The sequence below is a fragment of the Pongo abelii genome, chromosome 15 (assembly GCF_028885655.2).
Source record: "Pongo abelii isolate AG06213 chromosome 15, NHGRI_mPonAbe1-v2.0_pri, whole genome shotgun sequence".
NCBI lineage: Eukaryota > Metazoa > Chordata > Mammalia > Primates > Hominidae > Pongo > Pongo abelii.
The window spans coordinates 38,642,481-38,670,471 of record NC_072000.2 but is presented as its reverse complement, the minus strand read 5'-3'; the positions used below and the strand labels follow the sequence as shown (position 1 = coordinate 38,670,471).

The window sequence follows — 27,991 nt, the reverse complement described above, 5'->3', positions numbered from 1 at the left end:
TAAATGACATTTATCTATTGGCTTTTCCATTGAGTTTTTAGTGTGATAAACTGATAATATTTAACCATAAAGAAAGTTAACAACCCCTTAACTTATAACCACTTTGAAGTTTATTTTACAGCACTTTAATTGAAACATTATTTAACTACTGACCAGGACTGTTTACAAATGCAATACTTGGCCTTCGAGACAATCAAAAACCTTTAAGTACTAAAATTTTACATCATGAGTTAACTTAAGTGTTATGATGGTGAAAACAGAAGAAAATCTAAAGCAAACATATAATGATTTCCACAAAAACCATGTATTTCTCCCTTATATTAAAGGGAGGAAAGAAGGAAGGAAAAAGAAAAGGAGGGGAAAAGGGGGCGAGAAGAAAAGGAAAGAGTGCATGATAAGCAAGAAAAATACACTTTCCCCCCAATTTGCAAAAATAAGGGAAACTCTGAGGTCTCAGCAAATTAGGTATTCAACTGAGTCAGTTTATATTAAGGCATTTTCTTTACATATTATTGAATCCCATCATGCCTTTCATGTTGCCAGCAGCACCCTGTTGAAACTGCCTCATCATTGACTGAAGTCCTGCCATACCACCTAGAGCAAAAGAAGGGAAGTAGAGTTAAAAACAGACAATTATTAAGCAGAACTGGAAACATTTATTACTTTTGCCTAATAAGTACTTCTAAAAATACTGAATTCTGATTGCAATTTAGTCATCAGCCTTAAAGAACATACCACCTAAAAATTTGTATTATCACCAGTATCTTCATCAATAAAAGAGAATGAATAGCCTATCTTATGGAGTTATTGTGAGGAATAAATGAGGTGATACATAAAAAGATCTTAGGATACTACCTGTCACACAGTCAATAAATCTAAACAAAAAATTTTTTCTTATAAATCCAAAAGGGTCTTCCTCTAAGTTATATAAAAAATAATCAATAGGGGATTATTTCATAGGACTTACAAAAAGAACATAATTCATTTACTGAACATCTACTATATGCCCAGAATTGTACTGAATGTCTTCATATATATTATTTCATTTAATTGTCACAATTTCTTGATGAGATATGATCTGTGATTTTACCGAAGGGGAAAGTGAGGTGCAGAAAGTTTAAGGAACTTTGTAAAGGTTATACGGTCAAAGTAGAACTCAGGCTAAAAATCCTCTGTCATATAATTAAAAATATCCAGGTTCTAAAACAAGGGGAAAAGTCACCAGAACAAACAAACAAAAGATGATTAAATAGCTTGCTCAAACATCACACAGATGGCAGCAGAGGAGTGAATAAGACCTCAGCTAATAAGCCCTATTACAATTTAATTCAACTTAGGATTCAGATGACCATTTCCCTGAAATCACACACCTTTTGAACATATTTTCATAATATTACAACAAAACGCTTATCATTAAAACTCAACCCTTACAAATTAAACTGCATTAGCAACTGCCAACAACTTGGTATTTACCCATGTGATGAAGAACTCTAGGATCCATCATTTTGGCCATTTGTTGGTTCAATTTTGCCATCTGTGACTGGCTCACATTCTTAGACATGTCGCCACCTGAGGAAAAAAAAAAAAGATTTTGAGTCAGTGTAGGAGGTAATATAATCAGTATATTCAGGGTATAATAGAAAGTTTGATGAACTGAGTAAATACAAAGAAAAAATTACATAATCCTATCACTCTAACATAATTATTTCTATTTCTACATATTCCCTTCTAATCTTTATCTCAATTACATACTATTTTTTGAAGAACATGTAAAATTCTATATAAAAGGACATTTAAAAGCCTTTTTTAAGGCTACAATTTATGCTAATACTTTATTTATATCTGTGAATAAGCCACTATTAGCAAAATTGTATCCAGTGTTTTATTTATTATTTATTTATTTTGAGACAGAGTCTTGCTCTGTCACCCAGGCTAGAGTGCAGTGGCATGATCTCAGCTCACTGCAACCTCCGCCTCCCAGGTTCAAGTGATTCTCCTGCCTCAGCCTCCCAAGTAGCTGGGATTACAGGTGCCCGCCACCACACCCGGCTGATTTTTGTATTTTTAGTAGAGACAGGGTTTCACCATCTTGGCCAGGCTGGTCTCAAACACCTAACCTCGTGACCCACTCACCTCGGCCTCCCAGAGTGCTGGGATTACAGGTATGAGCCACCGTACCTGGTCAGCCAGCAGTTTTTAATAGTAAGCTGTAACAACGGCTTAATAGTGATATAGGGGAATGCTGGACAAAAAGCTGAGTTTATAGACACAAGTTAATTCGCAAAGAGACTGGATGGCTGGTAGATGAATATGAAAGTTTGAGTCTGTTGGGCCGGGTGTGGTGGCTCACAACTATAATCCTAGCACTCTGGGAGGCCGAGGCTGGCAGATCACTTGAGGTCAGGAGTTCGAGACCAGCCTGGCCAACGTGGTGAAACCCCGTCTCCACTAAAAATACAAAATAAATTAGCCAGACATGGTGGCACGCGCCTGTAGTCCCAGCTACTCGGGAGGCTGAGGCAGAATTGCTTGAATCTGGGAGGCGGAGGTTGCAGTGAATCAAGATCACACCACTGTACTCTGGCCTGGGCGACAGAGCAAGACTCTCTCAAAAAAAAAAAAAAAAAAAAGAAAGTAGAAAGTACAGTATGAGTCTGAGAGAATGTGAAGATGTGTATGTATCTAAGAAGTTTTTTTTTTTTTTTTTTTTTTTTTGAGATGGAGTCTAGCTCTGTCACCCAGGCTGGAGTGCAATGGCACAAACTCAGCTCACTGTAACCTCCGCCTCCCGGGTTCACACTATTCTCCTGTCTCAGCCTCCCGAGTAGCTGGGATTACAGGCATGAGCCACCACGCCCAGCTAATTTTTGTATTTTTAGTAGAGACAGGGTTTCACCATTTTGGCCAGGATGGTTTCGATCTCTTGACCTCGTGATCTGCCCACCTTGGCCTCCCAAAGTGCTGGGATTACAGGCGTGGGCCACAGCACCTGGCCAAAAGTTTTCTTTAAGTAATGAAAACCTTCAGAGAATACAAAGACAAATAATGCAACTTCATTTGTCAAGGAATTTCTACACCATGTCAAAACACCACAGTAAAAAGGGCAGTCAATGAAAGAGATGCAGCCTGGGTGAGGTGGGTCACATTTGTAATCCCAGCACTTCGGGTGGCGAAGGTGGGCTGATTACTTGAGCCCAGGAGTTCAAGATCCGCCTGGGCAATATGGCGAAACCCTGTCTCTACAAAAAAAAAAAAAAAAAAGCATTAGCTGGGTGTGATAGCACGCGCCTGTAGTCTCAGCTACTTGGGAGCCTCAGATTGGAGGATCGCTTGAGCTTGGGAGGTCAAGGCTGCAGTGAGCCATGATCATGCCATTGCACTTCAGCCTCCAGCCTGGGTGACAGAGCGAGACCCTGTCTCAAAACAAAACAAACAAACAAGCAAACAAAAAACAACAAAAAATAAATGCACTCTGAGCCAGAATAGGTAAAAACATCCTTTAGACAACAGCTGTACTCATAAAAGAAAGGAAAGCAAGAGATCATCACTACAACAATGAATAGAATTGCTTCAACAATTTTTTTTTTTTTTTTTGAGACAGGCTCTTGCTCTGTCGCCCAGGCTGGAATGCAGTGCCCTAATCATGGCTCACTGCAGGCTTGTCCTCCTGGGCTCATGGGATCCTCCTGCCTCGGCCTCTCAAAGTGCTGGGATTACAGGTATGAGCCACCACAACCATCCAAAATTATTTATTTGAAAGGGGCATTAACTATGGTACTTCTCAGAAGCATTTATAAAAAACGGGACTCAAAGCTCCTCCTGATTCTCCAATCACAGCTGGTTAATGTGAATAAATCATGTGAATTATAAACTATGAATGAAAGAGAAGATATGTTTTTATGATAAAATCTGTGAAAACCATTTATGATGAATAAATCTGAAGAAGATGGGAATTCCATGCTCATTAGTGATTTGTCCTAAGAGTTTGTTTATCAGCATTTAAAACTTCTAAAAAGTATTTCAAGTATGGTGTGACACAGCTGTGTGTATATCCACTACCAACTTCATCTTGGGTTATTCCTTTATTGAGGAATCAATGCATAGATAAGATCTGGATGGTGAATCTGTTCTATGAAGAACAGTCAGGACTACATGGGAAAGACATTACAGTGATGTAATGTGTTTATTAGTCACTATCTGAAATAGCATGTGATGGTAGGAATTATAACCAATTTTCAACACGTTTGTCTAATTTTTTTGTCACAAAAGAGAAAATAGGATATCACAAGGAAAATAAGGAAAGCTTCAAAGACAAAAGGTAATTTAAAACATCTGAAAATACTCATTCTTTTAGAAGCTATTCAGTGGTATTCATCTTCAGAGCCTGTCTAATTAATGTTTTTGGAAACAATAAATTCATTTTAATGGGTTTCAAGGCAAATTTTCACAGGCTCTGAATTAGTTGTTTACATTATAGAAAAAAATCAAAAAGAGGACTGGAACAGTTGATAGTCTTTGGAAAAACTTATCTTTTTACGATACACAATACACAGCAAAATAAATTACATTGAGATTAAAAAGTCAAACAAAATAAAACCAAAAACGAGTAGAAGCCAGGCGTTGTGGCTCATGCCTGTAATCCCAGCGCACTTTAGGAAGCTAAGGCGGGCAAATCATTTGAGGTTGGGAGTTTGAGACCAGCCTGGCCAACATGGTGAAACCCAGTCTCTACTAAAAATACAAAAATTAGCTGGGCATGGTGGCACGTGCCTGAAATCCCAGCTACTTGGGAGGCTGAGGCAGGAGAATCGCTTGAACCCAGGAGGCGGAGGTTGCAGTGAGCCGAGATCATGCCAGTACACTCCAGCCTGGGTGACAGAGCAAGACTCTGTCTCAAAAAAAAAAAAAAAAAAGAAGAAAATGGTGACAACTGTGGTATCAACATGGAGAAGGTTAACTTGATTACCTCTGTAAAGAAAAAAAAAAAGGAAAAAATAAACATGGGGAAGCTGTTTATGAGCATAAAAGAAAAAAAGGCTGGCTACATTAAAAAGGGCAACTACTATTCATTATAAAATATAAATAAAAATAAAAGGTAAATGAAAAACTGGGGGAAAATATTTGAAGACATAAACCAAAGATTTTAAGGAGTTACTACAAAGATATAAGGGAGAGAAATGGAAGAACTGCACAGGGAACATGAAGAGGTGATTCATAAAGTAAATTCAAACCAGTAAATGTACAAAGAAATGTTAAACTTAATAATGTAAAAACACATATTGAGAAAATATTCAACCATTAAAATGGAAATGAGGCTGGATGTGGTGGCTCAAGCCTGTAATCCCAGCACTTTGGGAGGCCGAGGCGGGCATATCATTTGAGGTCAGGAGTTCAAGACCAGCCTGGCCAACATAGTGAAACCCCGTCTCTACTAAAAATACAAAAATTAGCCAGGTGGTAGTGGTGCGTGCCTTTAATCCCAGTTACTGGGGAGGCTGAGGCAGGAGAATTGTTTGAGCCTGGGAAGCAGAGGCTGCAGTGAGCCGAGATCGCGCCACTGCACTCCAGTCTGGGTGACGGAGAGAGACTCTGTCTCAAAATAATATAAATAAATAAATATAATGGAAATTATATTACTACAAAATTTATTTAGCATCTACTATGTTTCTGATCAAAACAGACAAAAATCCTTGGTCTCATGGAACTGCACAAAAACTGACCTGATATAGAAGTGAATGAATCAAACTTACTGTCCAAAAAAGCGGCACCACATTAGACAAAGATACATGCATAACTCGAACAGTATTACTCAGAAGTGCGTGTGTGTGTGTGTGTGTGTGGACCGGAGTCTCACTCTGTTGCCCAGGCTGGAGTATGGTGGTGCAATCTCGGCTCACTGCAAGCTCCACCTCCTGGGTTCAAGTGATTCTCCTGCCTCAGCCTCCCAAGTAGCTGGGATTACAGGTATGCCCCACGACATCCAGCTATTTTTTGTATTTTAAGTAGAGGCAGGGTTTCACCATGCTAGCCAGGCTGGTCTTGAACTCCTGACCTCAAGTGATCTGCCCGCCTCAGCCTCCCAAAGTGCTAGGATGACAGCCATGAGCCATCGCGCCTGGCCAAGAATGATATTTTGAAGAATACTTGACAACATGGAAAAATAGTTATGATATATCAGAATAAAACTTAGTTATAGCAACTGTTATTTGCAGTAGGATCCACTGGATTCTCTGGGGAGTAAAGGTAATGTGTTTTTTTTTCCTTATATTATCTAAGTTTAATATAATGTGTTCACAAAAAGAAAATCATTGCTTTATTATTTTTTTCATTTACCCACACTACACATATGTAATGTGTAAAGTTTTTTTTAAAATATTAATATTACCTTGACTATGAAAACAGATAAATCACAGGTCACATAAATCCTGGAAGTACTTGAAAATAACATGAAATTCAGCTGTGAATTTTCCAATACTGGCAGTACTCTGAACTTTTTTCTCAATTTCCTTTCTTTTCCGTCTGTTAACTAATAACAAGTGTATTTTTCTTACCTTTGAAAAGTCCTTTGATACCTCCCATCTTTTTTACCATCTGTGCAAACTTGGTATATTGTGTCAAAAGTTCTTGAACATCTCTTGTTGATACACCCGATCCTCTTGCTACTCTTTGGATTCTTCCTGGTTGTTTACTAAAAACTTTGGCACCATCCGTACTGTCTAGTTCTGTAGACAAGGGTCAATTACTCTCACACACAATTATCATTCACCATCAAAGCAGTTATGTGCAAATGGGCAATATATAACTTCAAAGAGCTTAGCAGATATGTTTTTAAAGTGATAACTATCTCATTTTTCTCTTTTTATATTACAAAATATCTTACATATAGAAAAACAGACATAATACATAGTCAAACTACCACTCAGATTTAACAAATGTTATCATTCGCTATGTTTGCTTTTGAGTTTTAAAAATTAAACACGGAGGCCGGGCGTGGTGGCTCATGCCTGTAATCCCAGCACTTTGTGAGGCTGAGGCAGGTGGCTCATGAGGTCAGGAGTTCGACACCAGCCTGGCCAATATGGTGAAACCCCGTCTTTACTAATAATACAAAAATTAGCTGGGCATGGTGGCATGCGCCTGTAGTCCCAGCTACTTGGGAGGCTGAGGCAGAAGAATCGCTTGAACCTGGGAAGCAGAGGTTGCAGTGAGCCAAGATTGCGCCATTGCACTCCAGCCTGGGCAACAGAACGAGACTCCACCTCAAAAAAAAAAAAAAAAAAAGAAAATACGGAATATATTCAAAAGAACATTTATAGTATTCATAAGCTATAAAAACAATAAAACAAACATGTACTTTCCCTAAAGTTTAAGTAAACTATTAATAGAATGTTTTGAGACCCCATGTCCACCACTTCCATACTTCATATGTCTACCCTCTCTAGGCCCTCCAAACACCAGAGGTATATGGTATATTTAAAAAATGAACACAAATGCTCACCTTAGCTCTACCCTAAATATTAATCATAAATTCATAAATGTAGACTATATAAGCAAGCAGAAGGAGGTAGGTTCTATCCATAATCAACAGAAAAATTATTTCCTATAATCAAGTAATTACTACTGCTAGTATTTTAATTCTCTCAGTAGCATATAGTGAATTAATTCCCGCAGTTGTTCGATCACTCTTAGAATATCAGGTGCATTTCTTCTAGCTTCAGTTGCATGCAATCTCAGGAATGGGATGGAATTTAGTCAAAATGTCCATTATGTCTGCATTCCCTCTGCAATATCCCCCAAATAAATGGTTATCTAGCCTTGGTCTTAATATCCCCAGGAGAGATGACCTGCTATCTAATGTAAGGCTGTCTATGCCATTCTGTTATACTTAGGGAAAAATCTTTTCTTTACACATATTAAATTGAAATCCGTTTACCTGGCACTTCCATTCCTATTCATGTATGTCTCCTTGCTATACATAAAAAATAAGGCTTTCAAAATCTTTTTTTTTTTTTTTTTTTTTTGAGACAGAGTGTTGCTCTGTCACTCAGGCTGGAGTGCAGTGGTGCAAGCTTGGCTCACTGCAACCACCACCTCCAGGGTTCAAGCGATTCTCCCACCTCAGGCTCCCGAGTAGCTGGGACTACAGGCACACGCCACCACAGCCAGCTAATTTTTTTTGTACTTTTAGTAAAGACAGGGTTTCACCATGTTGCCCAGGCTGGTCTCGAACTCCTGACCTCAAGTGATCCACCCACCTCGGCCTCCCAAAATGCTGGGATTACAGGTGAGAGCCACCACACCTGGCCAGCTTTCAAATGCATAAGAGCTACCATGTCTCCTGTGAACTTTCGCTGGATGACAAATATCCAACTCTGACTCTTCTAACATGGTTTAGAACCCCATTTATCATCCTGATTTCCTACATCTTTTAATTTGTCTATACATACCCTCTAAGTATATTGTCCAGAAGTGAACTGAAATCCAGGTGAAGTCTAATTATCAATGCAATACTAACAAAGATACAATATCTCAAAATAAAGTCACGATCAGAACCTCCAAATCCATTTCATGAATGCAGCTTTTAAGCCACATCTTCCTTATGAAAGACTTATGAAATATATATATTATATTCCTTCTAACAGCTCAAATCAAATGAAAGAAGATAAACTAATAGGAGCACATTGTGGCAAGCAATATGACAGAGCTAAGCAAATAGAGGAAGGGGCCTTAATTCAAAGAAGGAAGAAGTCAGGAAAGGTTCTATATTGGGCAAATTACTCAACTTCCCTGTATCCCAGTTTCCTAATTTGAAAAAGGCAGATAATAACTGAATATGCCATAGGAGTTGTTATGATTATAAAATGAATTAATATATTTAAAGTGCTCAGGACAGTGCCTGGCACAGAATGGATACTTTAGATATGCTGCAATTATGAATTCTACATGCAAACATTTTTGCAGTGTTAAAGATAGTGAGGAAAAAGACAACCTTAAAAGAAAAAGACAGTCTTATTTGGGTTACTATGAAAACCTGGAGCTCAGGAAAAAGAGACTACAAAAAAATAACAATAAGTCAGATAGTAGATAAAGCACAGATATGAAAAATTGTTCAAATTGTTAGAATATTACATAAACTTAGTTGATAAAGCAGCAGCAACAGGGTTTGACAGAACTGACTCCAATTTTAGAAGACGTTCTACTGTGGGTAAAATGCTATCGAACAGCATTGAATACTACAGAGAAATCTTTTGTGAAAAGAAGAGTCAATCAATGGGGCAAATTTCATTCTTGTGTTTTAAGAAATTGCCACAGCCACCTTGACCTTTGGCAACCATCACTGTAATCAGTTAGCAGTCATCAACATCAAGCTAAGACCCTCCACCAGCAAAAAGATTATAATGCACTGAAGGCTTAGATGATCATTAGCATTTTTAGCAATAAACTATTTTTTTTATTTTTTCTTTTGAGACAGTCTCACTCTGTCGCCCAGGCTGGAGTGCAATGACACAATCTCGGCTCACTGCAACCTCCGCCTCCTGGGTTCAAGTGATTCTCCTGCCTCAGCCTCCCAAGTAGCTGGGATTACAGGTGCGTTCCACCACGCCCGGCTAATTTTTTTGTATTTTTAGTAGAAACGGGGTTTTACCATGTTAGCCAGGCTGGTGTCAAACTCCTGACCTCAGGTGATCCGCCCGCCTCAGCCTCCCAAAGTGCTGGGATTACAGGCGTCGTGAGCCACTGCGCCCAGCCAACAATCAACTATTTTTAAATTAAGGTATATACATTGTTTTTTAGACATAATGCTCTTGCACACTTAATAGACTACAGTATATGTATTTGTAAACATAACTTTTATATACACTGGAAAACCAAAACAATCTGTATGACTCACTTTATTGCATGATATTTCCTTTACTGCAGTGGTCTATAACCAAACCCACAATATCTCTGAGGCATGCCTTTATAGGGTCAGGGGAACAGAGCAGTATACTGAGAAAACTGAATTCTTATGTTTCAGACCGAAAGAATTTTCTAAACATTGCTTAAGCTATCCATTTCTTAGTTTCCCAATGTATGTTAGCAATATTAAAGCTCCATGAAGAGACTTTCAGTAAATAATTTTTTTTTCATAGAGGCAGGGTCTTGCTATGTTTGGCCAGGTTGGTCTTTAACTTCTGGCCTCAAGTAATCCTCCCACCTTGGCCTGCCAAAGTGCTAGGATTACAGGTGTGAGCCACCTCACCCAGCCAAATTTAACTCTAAACTAGCATTCCACCAAATTTGACTCAGAGTTCTCCTTTTAAGTTATCTCTATCAACATCATGAAGAACTAGTGTTCTTTCCTTGTAACTCATTTGGAGAAGTATCGTACTAGACATTTCTCTCAATGATGAAGGCAATCCAATAATCATAACCCTCTGAGTAAGAGCTTTCAAGCTATTACAAATCTACCTAAAAATAATCTTTCAGGCTAAATTTCTCCCCATCTTGTCCACAAGAATACAGTGAAACTCTCACCTTACTGATACTCAGAACATTGTCGCCTGAGGAAAATAATCTGCCATCTTACCTTGATCATTCATACTATCCATTATTGTCATTAATTTCTTTAGCCTTGCCATTGACTCCTGTTCATTTCCTTTGCTCATAAAATCTGTTCCAAAACCAGGGATCATCCCCTAAAACAGATTTAAACATAAAGTCAATAGTAGCTTAAGATTAATAGTTCAAAATGTCCACATTTAACTATTAGGTTTAATATTGACACTAAGTCTTAGATATATTTTTACCCAAATGTAAAAATAATTAAAGCAAGTGTATCTATTCTTAGAAAATTTAATGAAAACAAAAGAAGGTATAAACTTTTAAGGGTAACTAACCAAGATCTGACTGAAGGGGCCCATTTTCATGATATTTTGAAATTGCTCATACATGTCTCGCAACGTAAACTGACCTGAAATACAATGTAAATAATTCGGATATATTAGAGTATGTACATTTCCATTCAACAAAACTAATTTATTCCTTAATCATGAATTCATCTTGAAGCATACTTATAAAATATACAATCAATAAATATTCACCAAGCAGTTACCATGTGCAAGATGACAGGATGAATGCTGGGGAGAGTACATAGACACAGACAGGTCCTATCCTAGAGAAGCTTACATTCTATCCGAGAAGACACATATACAAACACACAAGAAACCTGAAAACAAGGCACATAAACTACACCTACTAGGATGAGTAAAATTTTAAAGATTGACAATATCAAAAGTTAAAGAGGATGTGGACCACAAAGAACTCCCATATATTGGTGAGAATATAGAATAGCAAAACACTTTAGAAGATTGTTTGGAGTTTCTTAAATAGCTTAGGTATCTATGAACAGGAAAATGGATACACTGTGGAAAAAATATTATTCAGCAATAAAAAGAACAAACTATAGATAAGTACAACTACATGAATGAATATCAAAATATGCTTAGTTAAAGAAAACAGACTGGAAAAAAAAGGATACACTCAGAATTTCTTTATTTTTTTAAGAGGATTGTGCTCTATCACCAAGACTGGATTGAAGTGGTACAGTCATAACTCCCTGGTAGCCTCAAACTCTTGAGCTCAAGTGACCCCCCTGCCTCAGTCTCCAGAGTAGTTAGGACTATGGATGCATGCCACTGGATTTTTCTAAGAGAATGGGTCTCACTATGTTGCCCAGGCTGGTCTCAAACTCCTGGCCTCAAATGATCCTCCCACCTTGGCCTCCTAAAGCACTGGGATTACAGTGTCAGCCACCATGCACAGCCCAGGACTTCTATAATATGAAGTATTACTGGGAAAGGGCACAAGCAAACCTTTCAGAGTAATGGAAATGTTCTGTTTCTGGATTGGGTGTGGGTTACTGTGCATTTCTCAAAAAAAGAAAGGTATCCTTAGGATTTGAGCATTTCATTGTATGTATACTAACCTAAGCTTTAAAAACGGGGATGGAACAAGCCAAAAGAGAAAGTATTTTCTATTTATGTCCTAAAGATAAAAAGAGAAAAGGTATTTGGTTCAGGCATTCTGAATGTGAAGTGGCAGTACAATATCTTAAAAGAAATGTTACAGCAGGCAACTAGAAACGCAGAATTAAACAGTGGAAGAAAGGATTAAGGTTGAAATACGTATTTGGCCATTTATACAGAAGTGATCATTAAAGCTAGAATAATATAAGAAATCTACAGACATGGAACTTAGAGTCTGAAAACAGAAAAGGCAGAAAACACTTAAATATCAGGAACCAAGGAAAACAAGAAAGGTCACTACATGTGGAAATTAGGAGACCCTTGGAGATCTCAGAATGAGTAGAATATTAGGAACAGAAACAAAAATGTAGAGACTTAAGAAGCGTCAGGAGTCAGAAAGGAAACAGAGTAGGAATATCACACCCAGCTTCATAGTGGTAGCAGAAACAGTGGTAGGATTATTCAAGACAGAAAAAGGAAGGAGCGGCCACGCAAGGTGGCTCACACCTGTAATCCCAGCACTTTGGGAGGCCGAGGCGGGCAGATCACCTGAGGCCAAGAGTTCGAGATCAGCCTGGCCACCATGGTGAAACCCCATTTCTACTAAAAATACAAAAATTAGCCGGGCATGACAGTGCACGCCTGTAGTCCCAGCTAATGGGGAGGCTGAGGCAGAACTGCTTCAAACTGGGAGGTGGAGGTTGCACTGAGATGAGATTGTACCAATGCACTCCAGCCTGGGTGACAAGAGTGAAACTCTGTCTCAAAAAAAGAAAAAAAGAAAGAAAAGAAAAAAAGGGGCAAAAAAACAGGCAACAAAGGATAAATTCATTCATTCAATAGTTGTTGAAGGCCTACTATGTGCCAGACACTGTGCTAGGTACTGTGAACATAAAAGATGAATAACACAGCTATGACCTCTACCTTCACCTTCAAGCAGGAAAAACAGACATCAAATAATTGTGGTGAATAATATAAAAATTAATTGTAGGAAGTGATAGAAACATCTGTCAGAAGGTTCCAACTCAGTCTAGGGTTCAGGTGAAATGTCCCTCAAGAAGGACATTTAAGGAGAAATCTGAAGTGTAAGTAGCAGTTAGCCATCTTGGCCAGAGGAGATGATGGCAGAGGTAAGAAGAGAGATAGAGGGACTGGCAAAGGCAACAGCCCAGATGTGAGAGACAGGAATGTACATTTGAGAAACTAAAAGAAGTCCAGCATAGCTGGCACACAGAATACTAAGAACAACAATGCTAAAACACAACATGGAAGATGTGAGCTAGATAGTAAAATCAGTTAAAAACTTTAAAAGGGCAATAGAAAGCCACTAAAGAACTTTAAGAAGAGCAGTAATGGGATCAGATTTGCAGTTTTGAAAGATTATTCTGGGCTGTAGTATGAAAAAACACATCAAAAGGGAAGAGTACAGGAAGATGGAAGATCTGTTGAAAGACTTACAATAAGAAGATCTAGGAAAGAGACAAACTAGCATAGTTGTAGGGCGGCTACAGAGAAGGGGATGGAATGGAGATATTTAGGAGGTGGAAACACTTGGACTAGTTAACTGACGGAGAAAGGAGTGGGCAGAGTGAGGAAGAAATAATAATGACACCCAAGTTTCTAACTCTGGCAACAATATAAATGATATTAATATTCATTGATAAGACAACGAGGTGAGAGGTTGGGATAGGAATAAGGATATGCTAAATTTGAGATGTCTATGAAACATCCAAGAATGGTCTAGTAAACACAGATACATGAGTCTGAAGCTCCTGAGAAAGATGACTTCGAATGATCCCTGAGAAACATCAGCATTTAAGAGAAAAGTAAAGGCACAATTATCTGGTAAGATGAGTGAGAAGAAGCAAAGAGGCAGAATAGTTGCTATGGTAATTAAAGATTATTTTTAGAACAACTGAAATGGTCGAGAATAATATACATTGAGTGTTTATGATGTGCCAGACATTGTACATGCATCAGTGAATGCAATCTTCACAACCATATGAAGTAGTTAGTATTATGTACTTTTTACAGATGACAAAATTGAGGCTAAGTAATTTAAAAAGTTATAAAGCTAAAAAATAGATCAGAGATACAAAAACAGGTATGTTATATTTAAGAACCTGAGCTCCTAATCAGAATATTATCCTTCTCTACAGGAGTGGTCTTTCATGGGGGGTGAAGAAAATGTGGTATATTTAATTTCATCCTTGTGTTCTCACTTACTTTTAACCTGTTTAACTTCAAGGAACCGGCCAAGCACAGTGGCTCACACCTGTAATCTCAGCACTTTGGGAGGCCGAGGTGGGTGGATCACCTGAAGTCAGCAGTTCAAGACCAGCCTGGCCAACATGGCGAAACCCCATCTCTACCAAAAATACAAAAATTAGCCGGGCCTGGTGGTATGTGCCTGTAATCCCAGCTACTCAGGAGGCTGAGGCAGGAGAATCACTTGAACCCAGGAGACGGAGTTTGCGGTAAGCCAAGATTGCACCACTGCACTCCAGCCTGGGTAACAGAGTGAGACCCCGTCTTAAAAAACAGAAAAACTTCAAGGGACCTAGTGAAAGCCTTGATTTTAGTCTTAATTTTATTACAATAAAGAAAATAAAAACACTGAATTCTGTAACTGCTCAGGTACCTGAGATTTTAAATGATTTGCATATAAATCATCTAAAATAATAAGCAGTAGAAGATCTGACTCTAACAGATATTACATTTCAAATAACTTAATAGTAACTTTATTAAAAAAAAAATCAATGGAAGAAATCTGAGATGAAGTGCTTTTTGTCACTCATATACCATGTTTCAACTTCTCTATAAGTGCTTCGTTGTCATCCAACTTCAACTCGTTGACTTTATCTATCAGTCCTTCAATGTCGCCCATACCTATAAGATGCAAAAAAGAAAAATTAACAACTAATACTATATACCCTGCTTTACATTATACAAAACACATTCACATACATAATAACCTTGTGAGGTTATTATAATAGGTTAGGTATTCTTACTACACTACACAAATGAGAAAACTGAAGCTAAGAAAGTTAAGTGGCATGGCCAGGAGCGGTGGCTCATGCCTGTAATCCCAGCACTTTGGGAGGCCAAGGTGGGTGGATCACCTGAGGTCAGGAGTTCGAGACTAGCCTGGCCAACATGGTGAAACCCGGTCTCTACTAAAAATAAAAAAAATTAGCTGGACCTGGTGGTGCACGCCTGTAATCCCAGCTACTTGGGAGGCTAAGGCAGGAAAATTGCTTGAACCCAGGAGGGTGAAGTTGCAGTAAAGTGAGATCCCGCCATTGCACTCCAGCCTGGGTGACAAGAGCGAAACTCCATCTCAAAAAAAAAAAAAAAAAGTTAAGTGGCAACAAACAATTGGCAAAGCAAAGGCTGCAGCCCAGGGTTTAATTCCAAATTTCATGCTCTCTAACTATACCACCTTGAGACATTGCCAAAGTATTATTGCCCTTACATCCACTATTATTAAAACCACTTGTTTTTGTATTATGCTCTAAAACTTTTCCAAAAAACTTTCTACTAGATACCTCATTTTACCACTTTCACCACAGAAAGGAGATAACCATTATCTCTATTTTACAGGTAAGGTAACTAAGTCGTAGAAAGAAATGATGTGCTTAAATTAGTGAGGACAGAATTAAAATCCTATTTTGTCCTAAAGATACATCGTATTTCTTGGAGATTTTTCTATATCCCCACCACTGTACATACCAAGAAGTTTGCTAATAAAAGGCTGTGTTTTGAAAGGTTCAAAGTCATCTATATGTTCCCCTGTACCAATGAAAATAATCGGACTTTTTGTGGCAGCGACTCTGGAAAAAAAAAAGAAAATATAAAATAACCTCAAAAGAACCCCACAAATTTGCAGCAGATCTGAAATTCGAAGTGAATCCACCTCCAAAGCTAATTAGACAACGGTACAAAACTCAAGTTTCATTTCACAAGTTATAATAGAACTATATCAGACAGGCTCCAAAATTGTTTCTATTTAAACTTCCTTTATAAACCTTATTAGGCTCACTATTGAAACATATTTGAAACAATCAATATAAAAGCTATAAACACATATCCTTCCCCATATAATCCCAAGACAGAGGACAACAGTATCAATGATACTTACGCACTGAGCGCACCACCTCCTTTTGCATGGCCATCAAGTTTTGTCACTATTACTGAGGCTACATCTACTTTATCTTTAAAAGCCTTAGCCTGGGCTTCACAAGCCTGCCCAATGGAGGCATCCATCACATAAACAATGTTATCAGGTTGCTAGAAAGTTTAAATAGAAAAGATACTTTAGAAAAGATTTTTATTGATCCTAAGCAAATGTCATCATTAGAAGCTATAAAACAATATTTAGAGCCAGGTGCAGCGGCTCATGCCTGTAATCCCAGCACTTTGGGAGGCCGAGCTGGGTGGATCACCTGAGATAGAGTTCAAGACCAGCCTGGCCAACATGGTGAAAACCCTGTCTCTACTAAAAATACAAAAATTAGCCAGGCATGGTGGCGAGTGCCTGTAATCCCAGCTACTTGAGAGGCTCAGGCAGGAGAATCACTTGAACCCGGGAGGCAGAGGTTGCAGTCAGTTGAGATCATGCCACTGCACTCCAGCCTGGGTGACAAGAGTGAAACTCCATCTCAAAACAAAACAAAACAAAACAAAACAAAAAAAAAAACTCACAATAATATTTACACTATAAATAATTACTCAATCCATAAATATTTGTTGAAGTACTATGTATTATCAGGTACCATCTAGGTCCTGAGAACAAAAAGGTAAATGAGGAAATATTTGTCCCAAGAAACTTGCATTCTAGTCAGAGGACATATATAATAAAGAGATAAACATTTCAGATGTATAACAATGAAAATGGGATACAGAGTATCAGTTTTGAAGTATGGGAGGCATTTTCTAGTAGGGTAGTCAGGGAGGGCCCCTCTGGACCTAATGTTTGAGCTGAGGCCTGAAAAAAGAGGAAAAGCTTATACAAACATTTGAAAGAATGGCAATCTAGGCAAAAAAAGTACAAAGGCAAATCAAAGTAGAAGAGTTTATACTGAAAACGGATAAAACACACTTAAGGCTATTTCCCTTAGATCTGCTTAACTTGGTCAAAATAACATAACTGAAAAGAAACTTATTAGCATTAACCACAAACCAAAGAATTACTGCTAACACTCCAATGTCAAGACGTGGGTTCCTAATAATAGATGCTGCAGATATCTATAAACTGCTACTCCTCCCCCAAATTGTTTCCATCACACTTTTAAAGAGACACAAAATGATAATTAATATTTTTTAATGTATTTAAAAATCTAAGTATTTCCAACTGAATTTTTAAAAAGGAAATTCAACAGACACTAAAGGCTAATTACTAATTTTTTTTTTTTTTTTTTTTGAGATGGAGTTTTGCTCTTGTTGCCCAGGCTGGAGTACAATGGCGCGATCTTGGCTCACTGCAACCTCTGCCTCCTGGGTTCAAGCGATTCTCCTGCCTAGGCTCCCAGGTAGCTGGGATTACAGGCACCCACCACCATGCCCAGATAATTTTTGTATTTTTAGTAGAGACAGGGTTTCACCATGTTGGCCACGCTGATCTCGAACTCCTGACCTTGTGATCCGTCCGCCTCAGCCTCCCAAAGTGCTGGGATTATAGATGTGAGCCACCACACCGGGCCTAATTACTAATTTGTAAACACTTTCTTATGCATACTAATAGGATGATTAAGTGAAAAAGGAAATTATTTTTTCATACTTATGAAAATTTTATATTTAATGGAGAACAAAAATAATGAAATTAAGTCCCTACCACATAGATATAGGTGCCCAAAACAAAAATAAATTACTTGGGATCTGCATCACAGGCAAAGAATAATTTATATTGGTCATACACTCAACCTGGTTTTATAATTAAATTAACCAAAGTCCTAATAATAGTGTTACATTGAAAGCTACTTACTATAGCATTAGCAACTTGAAGCATTTCTTCAAACAAAGAGTCTTCTTGTTTGTGGCGGCCACTTGTATCAACAATAATAATTTCAAAATTTTCATTTTTAAATTTCTCTACTCCTTCAGAAGCAATGATGACAGGATCCATTTCTGTATAGCTATATAACATGGACAAATGATTTAACAAAACGACAAAACTTTCAAATACTACTAATTCAGAAATTGTTAATTTACCTATAATCTATTTTGAAAAAGCCAAAATGACCCCAATTTCAATTTTGAAGAAGAAAATCTATAAATCATTAAATACAGAATCTACTTCTAAAAAAGCATGAAGCATTATCCAATTTTCCAATTCCAAAACCCAGTATGATTCTACTGCATGTCTTTTTTGAATGAATTGTGTCTCCTTCAAATTTATTTTTTATATCTTCTTTAATAATTGAACTCATGCTCACAGTGTTTCACACATTTTTCCATTTAACATCCATTTGGAAGCATTTTATAAAACCAGTAGATAATCTTGTAACAAGCCTGAGCCATATAGGGAGATTCCATCTCTACAAAAAAAAAAAAAAAAAATCTAGCTGGCATAGTGGAATGTGCCTATAGTCCCAGCCACTTGGGAGACTGAGGCAGGAGGACCACTCGAGTCCATGAGTTCGAGGCTGCAGTGAGCTTATGATCATGCAACTGCACTCCAACTTGGGCAACAGAGCAAGACCATGTCTCTTTAAAAATAACACGGGGAAAAAAGAAAAAATATTTCTGTAAAACATAACCTTGAGGTTATACAGCATTCTATCAGATGGCTGTATCATTTATTAAATAATGCCCTACTATTAGACATTTGACGTTTTTCCAATTTTTTTTAATTTTTATTTATTTATTTATTTATTTATTTATTTATTTATTTTTGAGACAAAGTTTCACTCTGTCGCCCAGGCTGGAGTGCAGTGGTGCGATCTCGGCTCACTGCCACTTCTGCCTCCTGGGTTCAAGGGATTCTCGTGCCTCAGCCTCCCAAGCAGCTAGGATTACAGGCGCCTGCCACCAAGCCTGGCTAATTTTTGTATTTTCAGTAAAGATGGGGTTTCACCATGTTGGTCAGGCTGGTCTCAAACTTCTGACCTCATGATATGCCCAGCTTGGCCTCCCAAAATGCTGGGATCACATGCATGAGCCATCGTGCCTGGCCTCCAATTTCTTTTTTAAATTTATTTATTTATTTATTTATTTATTTTGAGGCACAGTTTCACTATCGTTGCCCAGGGTTGAGTGCAATGATGCAATCTCAGCTCACCACAACCTCTGCCTCCCGGGTTCAAGCGATTCTCCTGCCTCAGCCTCCTGAGTAGCTGGGATTACAGGCACGCGCCATCATGTCCAGCTAATTTTGTATTTTTAGTAGAAATGGGCTTCCTCCCTGTTGGTCAGGCTGGTCTTGAACTCCCGATCTCAGGTGATCCACCCGCCTAAGCCTCCCAAAGTACGGGGATTACAGGTGTGAGCCACTGTGCCTGGCCTAAAAAAAAATTTTTTTTTTTTAAACGGTGTCTAGCTCTGTCACCCAGGCTGAAGTGTAGTGGCGCGATCTCGGCTCACTGCAACCTTCACCTCCCAGATTCAAGCGATTCTTCTGCCTCAGCCTCCCAAGCAGCTGGGATTACAGGCACCCACTACCACGCCCAGCTGATTTCTGTATTTTTAGTAGAGAAAGGGTTTCACTGTGTTGGCCAGGCTGGTCTCAAACTCCTGACCTCATAATCCGCCCGCCTCAGCCTCCCAACGTGCTGCGCCTAGCCTGAAAATTTTTTAAATTTATTTTTTGTAGAGATGAGGTCTTGCTATATTGCTCAGGCTGGTGTCTAACTTCTGGGCTCAAGTGATCCACCAACCTCAGCCTCCCAAAGTGCTGGGATTACAGATATGAGCCACTGTGCATGGCAGTGTTTCCAATTTATTGATATTAAAAATACAGCCAATATAATTGGTACATAAATGTTTCTTCTTTGACACTATGTTATGACACACTCTTATGTTGAATTTGGAACAAATGGTATGACCATTTAAGGCTTTTCGCTTTTATGAGGCAAATCTCTTCCATAAAAGTTTAATCTCATCCCTATTTCACTACATTTTCACAATCCCCAATACAATCTTTGTCAACTTGAAAATCAAGAAATGAGATATTTTAATTTGCACTCTTCTGATTAGTGGCAACTTTTTATATGCAGATCACTACTATCAAATAAAGACACATAATGTTACAAAAAAAGTTTTTTCCCTAAATTAAGAACCACCACCAAAAACTCAGGTAGAAATACACTTAATAAGAATATGTGTGTGGCTGCGTACAGTGGCTCAAGCCTGTAATTCCAGCCCTTTGGGAGGCTGAGGTGGGAGGATCATTTGAGTCCAGGAGCTTGGGACCAGCCTGGGCAACACAGGATATTTTATAAGACAGGGTCTTTACAAAAAGTTTTTAAAAAAATTAGCAGGGCATGGTCAGGCGTGGTGGCTCATGCCTGTAATCCCAGCACTTTGGGAGGCCGAGGCAGGCGGATCACCTGAGGTCAGGAGTTCGAGACGAGCCTCGCCAACATGGCAAAACCCTGTCTCTACTAAAAATACAAAAATTTAGACGGGCGTGGTGGTGGGCACCTGTAATCCCAGTTACTCAGGAAGCTGAGACAGGAGAATTGCTTGAACGCAGGAGGTGGTGGTTGCAGTGAGCCAAGATCGCACCACTGCACTCCAGCCTGGGTGACAGAGGGAGACTCTGTCTCCAAAAAGAAAAGAAAAAAAAAGCTGACAGACAAGAAGAGGCATATAAGTGTTAAAATAAAAAACAGTAACCTACCTTCCATAAAATGGAATTCTTGCTTTGGTAGCATTCTGTTTTAGTTGGTCAAAAGCCCCTAGAAGATAAAGAGTTCATGAATCCTCAAACTTGAAAATAAAAATTATATAAAACAATTTTCAAATTTCAAGACATTACCTGCTCTGAATGTGTCTGCACATATTAAACAGGTCTTCCAACCTTTCCTCTGGTAATAATATGCTAGCTGGGTGAGAAAAGATTTAAAAATATAATATCATAAAATATAACAAATTATACATATAATTTCTTCTGTTTTTCCTTATTATTTACCTAAGGAGTAAAATAAAACTGCTTATAATTCTCCTGAAAATATTATTAAAGATTTTTGAATGTGGCAAATTTCCTACAAAGTTTTACATTCTAATTGTCATGCAGTAGCATTCAAATATAAAATGATCAAGTAGCAAATGATCATAGTAAAAAATGTTAACTACTATTAATGTTAATTAAAAACAAACAACAACAAAACGATCTAAAAATCATCCTTTCTCTTTTTCCCTCTCAAACAGTAACATACATGAAGCTTGTGGAAAAAAATCCCGTAATATTGTTGAGACACCCAATTCGGGAGAAAGGAGTGGTAAACTGAATTAAAAATTAGCATAAAGCCGTCAAGGCTACAGTAAGCTATGTTCACGTGCCACTGCACTCTAGCTTGGGCAACAAAGTAAGACTCTGTCTAAAAAAAATACTGCATAAGGATATACAAAATGAAGATCTATAGTATGCTGGGTAGGAACCTGAAAAAGGAGTCCTGAGCCATAGAGGATAAAGTAAACTCCATGTTCTCTTCTCCAAATATCATACACTCACTTCCTGAAAGGATAGGAATGGTCTTTTTTAAATAAAAGAAATTGCATAGTTACAGATGTCTACCTTCTTACAAAAAATAAATCATAAGAAACTATGAGGATCTCTCCTCTTATCCTACAAAAAACTATTTAAAAACATACATCAAGTAACACAAAATTATAAAGCAACAATACTATAAAGCCTGGCTTTATAACGTATTTTAATATATTATAAATATATTTTAATATACCACAACAAATATATTTTATAATATAAATACATTTTAATAATATAAATAACATTATTTATAATATATAAATGTATCCTAATTAATTATAATAAAATATATATTTCAATATTATAAAGCCAGGCTTTATATTTTTATATTAAATACAAAGCTTGATTTATACAAACCTATCTTCCATATGACTTCTTTTTAAATTAAGTTCAATTTACCTTTGAACATGTTGTTGTTTTACCACTCCCTTGCAATCCAACAAACATAATCACATTTTGTTTTCCTTTAGTGGGTGTCCATGCCTTAACTCCAGGGTCTACAAGCTAAATACCAAAAATAAATTAAAAATAAAATCAGGTTAACATACATTTCAGTTCAAAACCCCTTCCCCACAACTTTTTTTTCCTTTTTTGAGACAGGGTCACACTCTGTTACCCAGGCTGCAGTGCAGTGGCATAATCAGAGCTCACTTCAGCCTCGATCTCCTGGGCTTAAATGATGCTCCCACTTCAGCCTCCCAAGCAACTGGGACTACAGACACTTGCCACCACATCTAGTTAATTAAAAAAAATTTTTTTTGTAAAGACAGGGTCTTGCCATGTTGCCCAGGCTGGTCTCCAACTTCTGGGTTCAAGCAATCCTTCTGTCTCAGCCTCAGAGTGCTGGGATTTCAGGCGTGAGCCACCGTGCTGCCACAACTTTTAAATTATATAAATAAGGACATTTTCATGTAAAAGCTACCATAAGCTATTATAATATAATTATTCCCCTTTGTATAGACAGAGTAAAATTTAAGAACATAAATTTAAGAAGTCATAATCAAGTCTATACTCCAAACCAATTCAGAGGTAAAGATCTCACAACCCTTTTTAGAACAAGCTGGAGTATAAAATGTGAAACCAAATTTAAGCCACAGGAGGAATCTACATCAGCACTACAGAAATGTAATACAAAAATGTATGTGAAGGCTACACATGAATTTTAAAATTTCCAGTACTGACATTTAAAAAGTAAAAACAGGTGATACTAATTTTAATATCTACCCCAATACATCTAAAAAATTATCATTTTCATATGTAATCTATATAAAAAATTAATGAGATAGTTTACATTTCTTTTCCCATACCAAGTCTGAAAATCTAGTGTGTATTTTATATGTAAAACACATCTCAGTTTGGACTAGCCACATTACAAATGCTTAATAACCACATGTGGCTAGTTGATGCCATACTTGAGAGTGCTAATGTCCATATTCAATTTGACAAATATTTACTTAACAAAATTACGGATTATATGTGAAAGATTTTCCAGGTCAAACTGTAAATTCTCCAATGCCAAATATTTACTGTAAAGTTACTACATTTAGAGGGCTAGTAACAAATAATCATCAACTTTAAAATGAGTCAGTGGAAAATTGAGGTTCATATAGGGACAGTCTCCAAATTAAAAAAGCATGGGACATTTAGGGCCAGGCGCGGTGGCTCATGCCTGTAATCCCAGCACTTTGGGAGGCAGAGGCGGGCGGACCACGAGGTCAGGAGATCAAGACCATCCTGGCTAACACAGTGAAACCCCATCTCTGCTAAAAATACAAAAAATTAGCCGGGCGTGGTGGCAGGCGCCTGTAGTCCCAGCTATTCTGGAGGCTGAGGCAGGAGAATGGCGTGAACCCGGGTGGCGGAGCTTGCAGTGAGCCGAGATCGCACCACTGCACCCAGCCTGGGCAACAGAGCGAGACTCCGTCTCAAAAACAAAAACAAAAAAAAGCATGGGACATTTAAAAAATAATTCACTTGGGAGTCAGTTGTTTGGAGCTTGAAATGTATGATATAGTAATAAATCCATAATAGTTAATGTCCTAGATCAGGGGTTGGTAAACTATGTGCAAATAAAGTCTCAATGGAGGCTGGGTGTCGTGGCTCATGCCTATAATCCCAGCCCTTTCTGGGGGGACAAAGGAGGAGGATTCATTGATTCATTGAGACCAGGAGTTTGAGACCAGCTTGGGCAGCAGAGCAAGAGCTTGTCTCTACTAATTTAAAGAATTGGCCAGGTGTGGTGGCATGCACCTGTGGTCCCAGCTAATCAAGAAGGCTGAGGCAGGAAGACCGCTTGAGTCCGGGAGTTTGAGACTGCAATGAGCTATTATCAGGCCACTGTACTCCGGCCTGGGCAACAGGCTGTAAAGTTATTACATTTCTAGTTATTACATTGAAAAAAATTTTAATCTAATACAGTCATGCCCATTCATTTACCACTTTTTTTGTTTTTTTGAGACAAGGTCTTACTCTTGTCACCCAGGCTAGAGTGCACTGGTACAATCATGGCTTACTGCAGCCTCGAACTCTTGGACTCAAGTGATCCTACCATCTCAGCCTCCTGAGTAGCTGGAACTACAGGCGTATGCCATGATGTCTGGCTAATTTTAGTATTTGTTTGTAGAGATGGAGTATTGCTATGTTGCCCAGACTGGTTTTGAACTCTTGGCCTCAAGCAATCCTCCAGCCTTGGCCTCCTGAAGTGCTGAGATTACAGGTATAAGCCACTGTGCCTGACCCATTTACTGCTTTTGTGCCACAATGGCAGAGCTGAGTAGTTGCAGTAGAAATCACCTGGTCCACAAAGTCTAAACCTTTGACAGACAGTCTGCCAAGCCATCCATAAAAATTACATAATCCATATTATACCTGAATTTCAAGGAAAGCCATGAGGTAGAGAAGAGAGGAAAATACATTCTCTTATACCTTTCCTAGGCATCAACCTACTCTTAGGCAAACTTTTGAAATAGGCAAAATCTGTCTTAAACATAAATCCACTTCCCTTCCTCATGGATCCTTTCAGTACACTGATGCTGCTCCACATTCACCTCCATTTTCTACATGTCATGGCAAAATCTCCCAGCTCTCTATGGACCCATTATTTGGAATATATATGTTTTACTAAATAATTTTATAAATTTGTGTTCTCTTCCTCCCACCATCAAGAACAGCAGTTTTCAACTTCTTGGTCTCAGGGCTTCTTTATAATCATGGTAGTTTGTAAAGGTTAGCTGCAATGTAGAATCTGAAACTATATAAACTTTTATACTCTGTTACATTAAAATCTGTGATTCCATCTTGCATTTTAAACGAATCTTATACTGGTACATGATCTTGTAACATCACGCACTAGCTATTCACTAAACATTGGTTCACTGAGTTAGGCAAATCTCTCGTCATTGACATATTTCACTGTACATAATCAAAAAACTTTATTCATTAATACCAAAACTGACCCTCATCAGAAAAGTAAGTAGTGGGATACTGTCAAACTCATGATAGAGATAGATGATAGATACAAGTCCTTTTTATTTTTATTTTAGGTGGAGTTTCGCTCTTGTGGCCTAGGCTGGGTGCAATGGTGTGATCTCAGCTCATTGCAACCTCTGCCTCCCAGGTTCAAGCCATTTTCCTGCCTCAGCCTCCCAAGTAGCTGAGATTACAGGCATGTGCCACTAGACACAGCTAGTTTTTTTTTATTTAGTAGAGACAGGGTTTCACCATGTTGGTCAGGCTGGTCTCAAACTCCTGACCTCAGGTGATCCACCTGCCTCAGCCTGCCAAAGTACTGGGATTACAAGCATGCACCACCATGCCTGGAGGCTTTGTTTTTTTTTTTTTGAGACAGGTCTCGCTCTGTCGCCCAGGCTGGAGTGCAATGGCATGATCTCGGCTCACTGCAACCTCCACCTCCCGGATTCAAGCGATTCTCCCACCTTACCCTCCCAAGTAACTCGGTTTACAGGTGTAAGCCACCGTTCCCAGCTAATTTTTGTATTTTTTGTAGTGATGGGGTTTTACCATGTTGCTCAGGCTGGTCTCAAACTCCTGGGCTCAAAGAGTAGTAGTCCCAGCTACTAGAGAGGCTCAGGTGTAGGGATCACCTGAGCCCAGGGAAGATGAGGCTGCAGCAAGCCATGATCACACCACTGCACTCCAGCCTGGGCAACAGAGTAAGACCCTGTCTCAAAAAAAAACCAAAAAAAAACAAAAAAACAAAAAACACGGTGGTGCATGCCTGTAGTCCTAGCTTCTCTGGAAGCTGAGGAGAGAAGATCGCTTGAGCCCAGGAATTTGAGGCCGCAGTGAGCTCTGATCATGCCACTGCACTCTAGTTTGAATGACAGGGACTCTGTCTTCGAAAATAAATAAATAAATAAATAAAGAGTCCAGAAACTACTAGTATCGTCTGGTGCCACTGCCTTGATTCATACCAGGGAGTTTTACCTACCATTGTTTTCAGTGCAAATGTCAACATAGTACAAAAGTCAAATAATGTCTTAGTATTATGAAAATAATTTTGACCTTGCTTTGTACACCATTGCTCTAGGCCATAAGCATCTGAGTATAAGGACCAGTCTTATTTATTTCTGCTATCAGCAGCATTTGGCATACTTCCTGAAATAAAGTAGGTACTCAATAAATGCTTCTTAATAAAGCACTTGATGCTCCAGAATTGCCTACAGTTACGAGCCCCTAACAATAAAAATTTCTGGCCAGGCACAGTGGCTGACATGTGCAATCCTAACACTTTGGGAGGCCAAGGCAGGTGGATCACTTGAGGTCAGGATATCAAGACCAGCTAGGGCAACATGGCAAAACCTTGTCTCTACAAAAAATGCAAAAACTAGCTGGGCGTGGTGGCATGTACCTGTAGTCCCAGCTACTTGGGGGGCGCTGAGGCAGGAGGATTGTTTGAGCCCAGGAGGTTGAGGCTACAGTGAGCCATGATTGCACCACTGCACTCTAGCCTGGGTAACAGAGTCAGACTGCCTCTTAAAAAAAAAAAAAAAAAAAAAAAAAAAGAGGCCGGGCACAGTGGCTCATGGTTGTAATCCCAGCACTTTGGAAGGCTAAGGCAGGCAGATCACTAGGTCAAGAGATAGAGACCATCCTGGCCAACATGGTGAAACCCCATCTCAACTAAAAATACAAAAAAAAAAAAAAAAAAAAATTAGCTGGGCATGGTGGCACACACCTGTAATCCCAGCTACTTGGGAGGCTGAGGCAGGAGAATTGCTTGAACCCGGCAGGCAGAGGTTGCAGTGAGCAGAGATCATGCCATTGCACTTCAGCCTGAGTGACAGAGGGAGACTCAAAAAAAAAAGAAAGAAAATATTCAAACAATGTGGGGGATAAATGATTGTAGAACTAGTGGGCATCTATTGCTCTAAAAAAATTTTTTTGTTTGTTTTTTTTAAAGACAGGGTCTCACCCTCTCCCCCAGTTGGGAGTGCAGTGGCACAATCACGGCTCACTGCACCCCCGAACTCCTGGGCTCAAGCAATACTCCTGCCTCACCCTCCGGAGTAGCTGGAACTACAGATGTGCAACACTATGCCCGACCAATTTTTGTATTTTTAGTAGAGACGGGGTTACACCATGTTGGCCAGGCTGGTCTCGAATGCCTGACCTCAGGTGGTTACCCATCTCAGCCTCCCAAAGTGCTGGGATTACAGATGTGAGCCACTGCGCCCGGCCTGCACCAGCTATTTTTATCAATTTTTTTTTTTGTAGAGACTGGTTCTCACTATGTTGCCCTGGTTGGTCTCAAACTCCTGGCCTCAAGCAATCCTCCCACCTCTGCCTCCCAAAGCACTGTGATTACAGGCATGAGCCACCATGCCTGGACTAAAATAATTTTTTTAACAGCTCCTTTCTTTTTCTCTTCTACAACTGAGCCAATATATATTTTTTAAGCTCTAAGATTTTCGCCATAATTTGCATGATCAGCAATAAGGTGAGGCAGGGCAACCGGCTATATTTACTACTTGAAAATAAAACTTTCACTAATTCAAAATTGCTCATAATCTAGGCAAGAATTGGGATACCTGGTCTTTGCAAAGGGAATTCCTTACACAACGAACAGTGTAGAAAAAGAATATTTGTTATATGTGACTTTGCCATACAAAAGCATGACCATCACTAGGCAAAACACGATAGTGAAAGAGGAAAAACTTAGGCCCTTCCATCAACCAATCTGTAGTGAAATTTCACTCATTGCATCTTGGCTTTGGCATTTTTTGCAGGAATAGTACTAGCTTTCATATCTGCA

At 38.8% G+C, this 27,991-nt stretch overlaps 1 protein-coding gene and 1 long non-coding RNA gene across 8 annotated transcripts in view; one reads left to right on the top strand and one right to left on the bottom strand.

The window, feature by feature from the left end:
* The window catches only part of LOC129049746 (uncharacterized), a 29,499-nt gene extending 14,870 nt beyond the window's left edge, over positions 1-14,629 (top strand). The window contains exon 2 of the long non-coding RNA XR_008513047.1: positions 14,257-14,629. This is a non-coding gene — a long non-coding RNA (uncharacterized LOC129049746). The remainder of the gene's footprint in view (positions 1-14,256) is intronic.
* SRP54 (signal recognition particle 54) overlaps positions 88-27,991 on the bottom strand; it is a 46,642-nt gene continuing 18,738 nt past the window's right edge. For 4 of the 7 annotated variants that reach the window (XM_024231283.3, XM_054529810.2, NM_001133440.1 and 1 more), the window contains 12 exon segments: positions 22,117-22,221; positions 20,986-21,052; positions 20,848-20,905; positions 17,992-18,142; positions 16,150-16,298; positions 15,741-15,841; positions 14,811-14,897; positions 10,881-10,954; positions 10,571-10,679; positions 6,552-6,722; positions 1,474-1,569; positions 88-594 (listed from right to left, as the gene is read on the bottom strand). In XM_024231283.3, the coding sequence (XP_024087051.1) occupies positions 503-594; positions 1,474-1,569; positions 6,552-6,722; positions 10,571-10,679; positions 10,881-10,954; positions 14,811-14,897; positions 15,741-15,841; positions 16,150-16,298; positions 17,992-18,142; positions 20,848-20,905; positions 20,986-21,052; positions 22,117-22,221 (1,260 nt within the window). In that variant the 3' untranslated portion in view covers positions 88-502. 7 annotated transcript variants of the gene reach the window in all.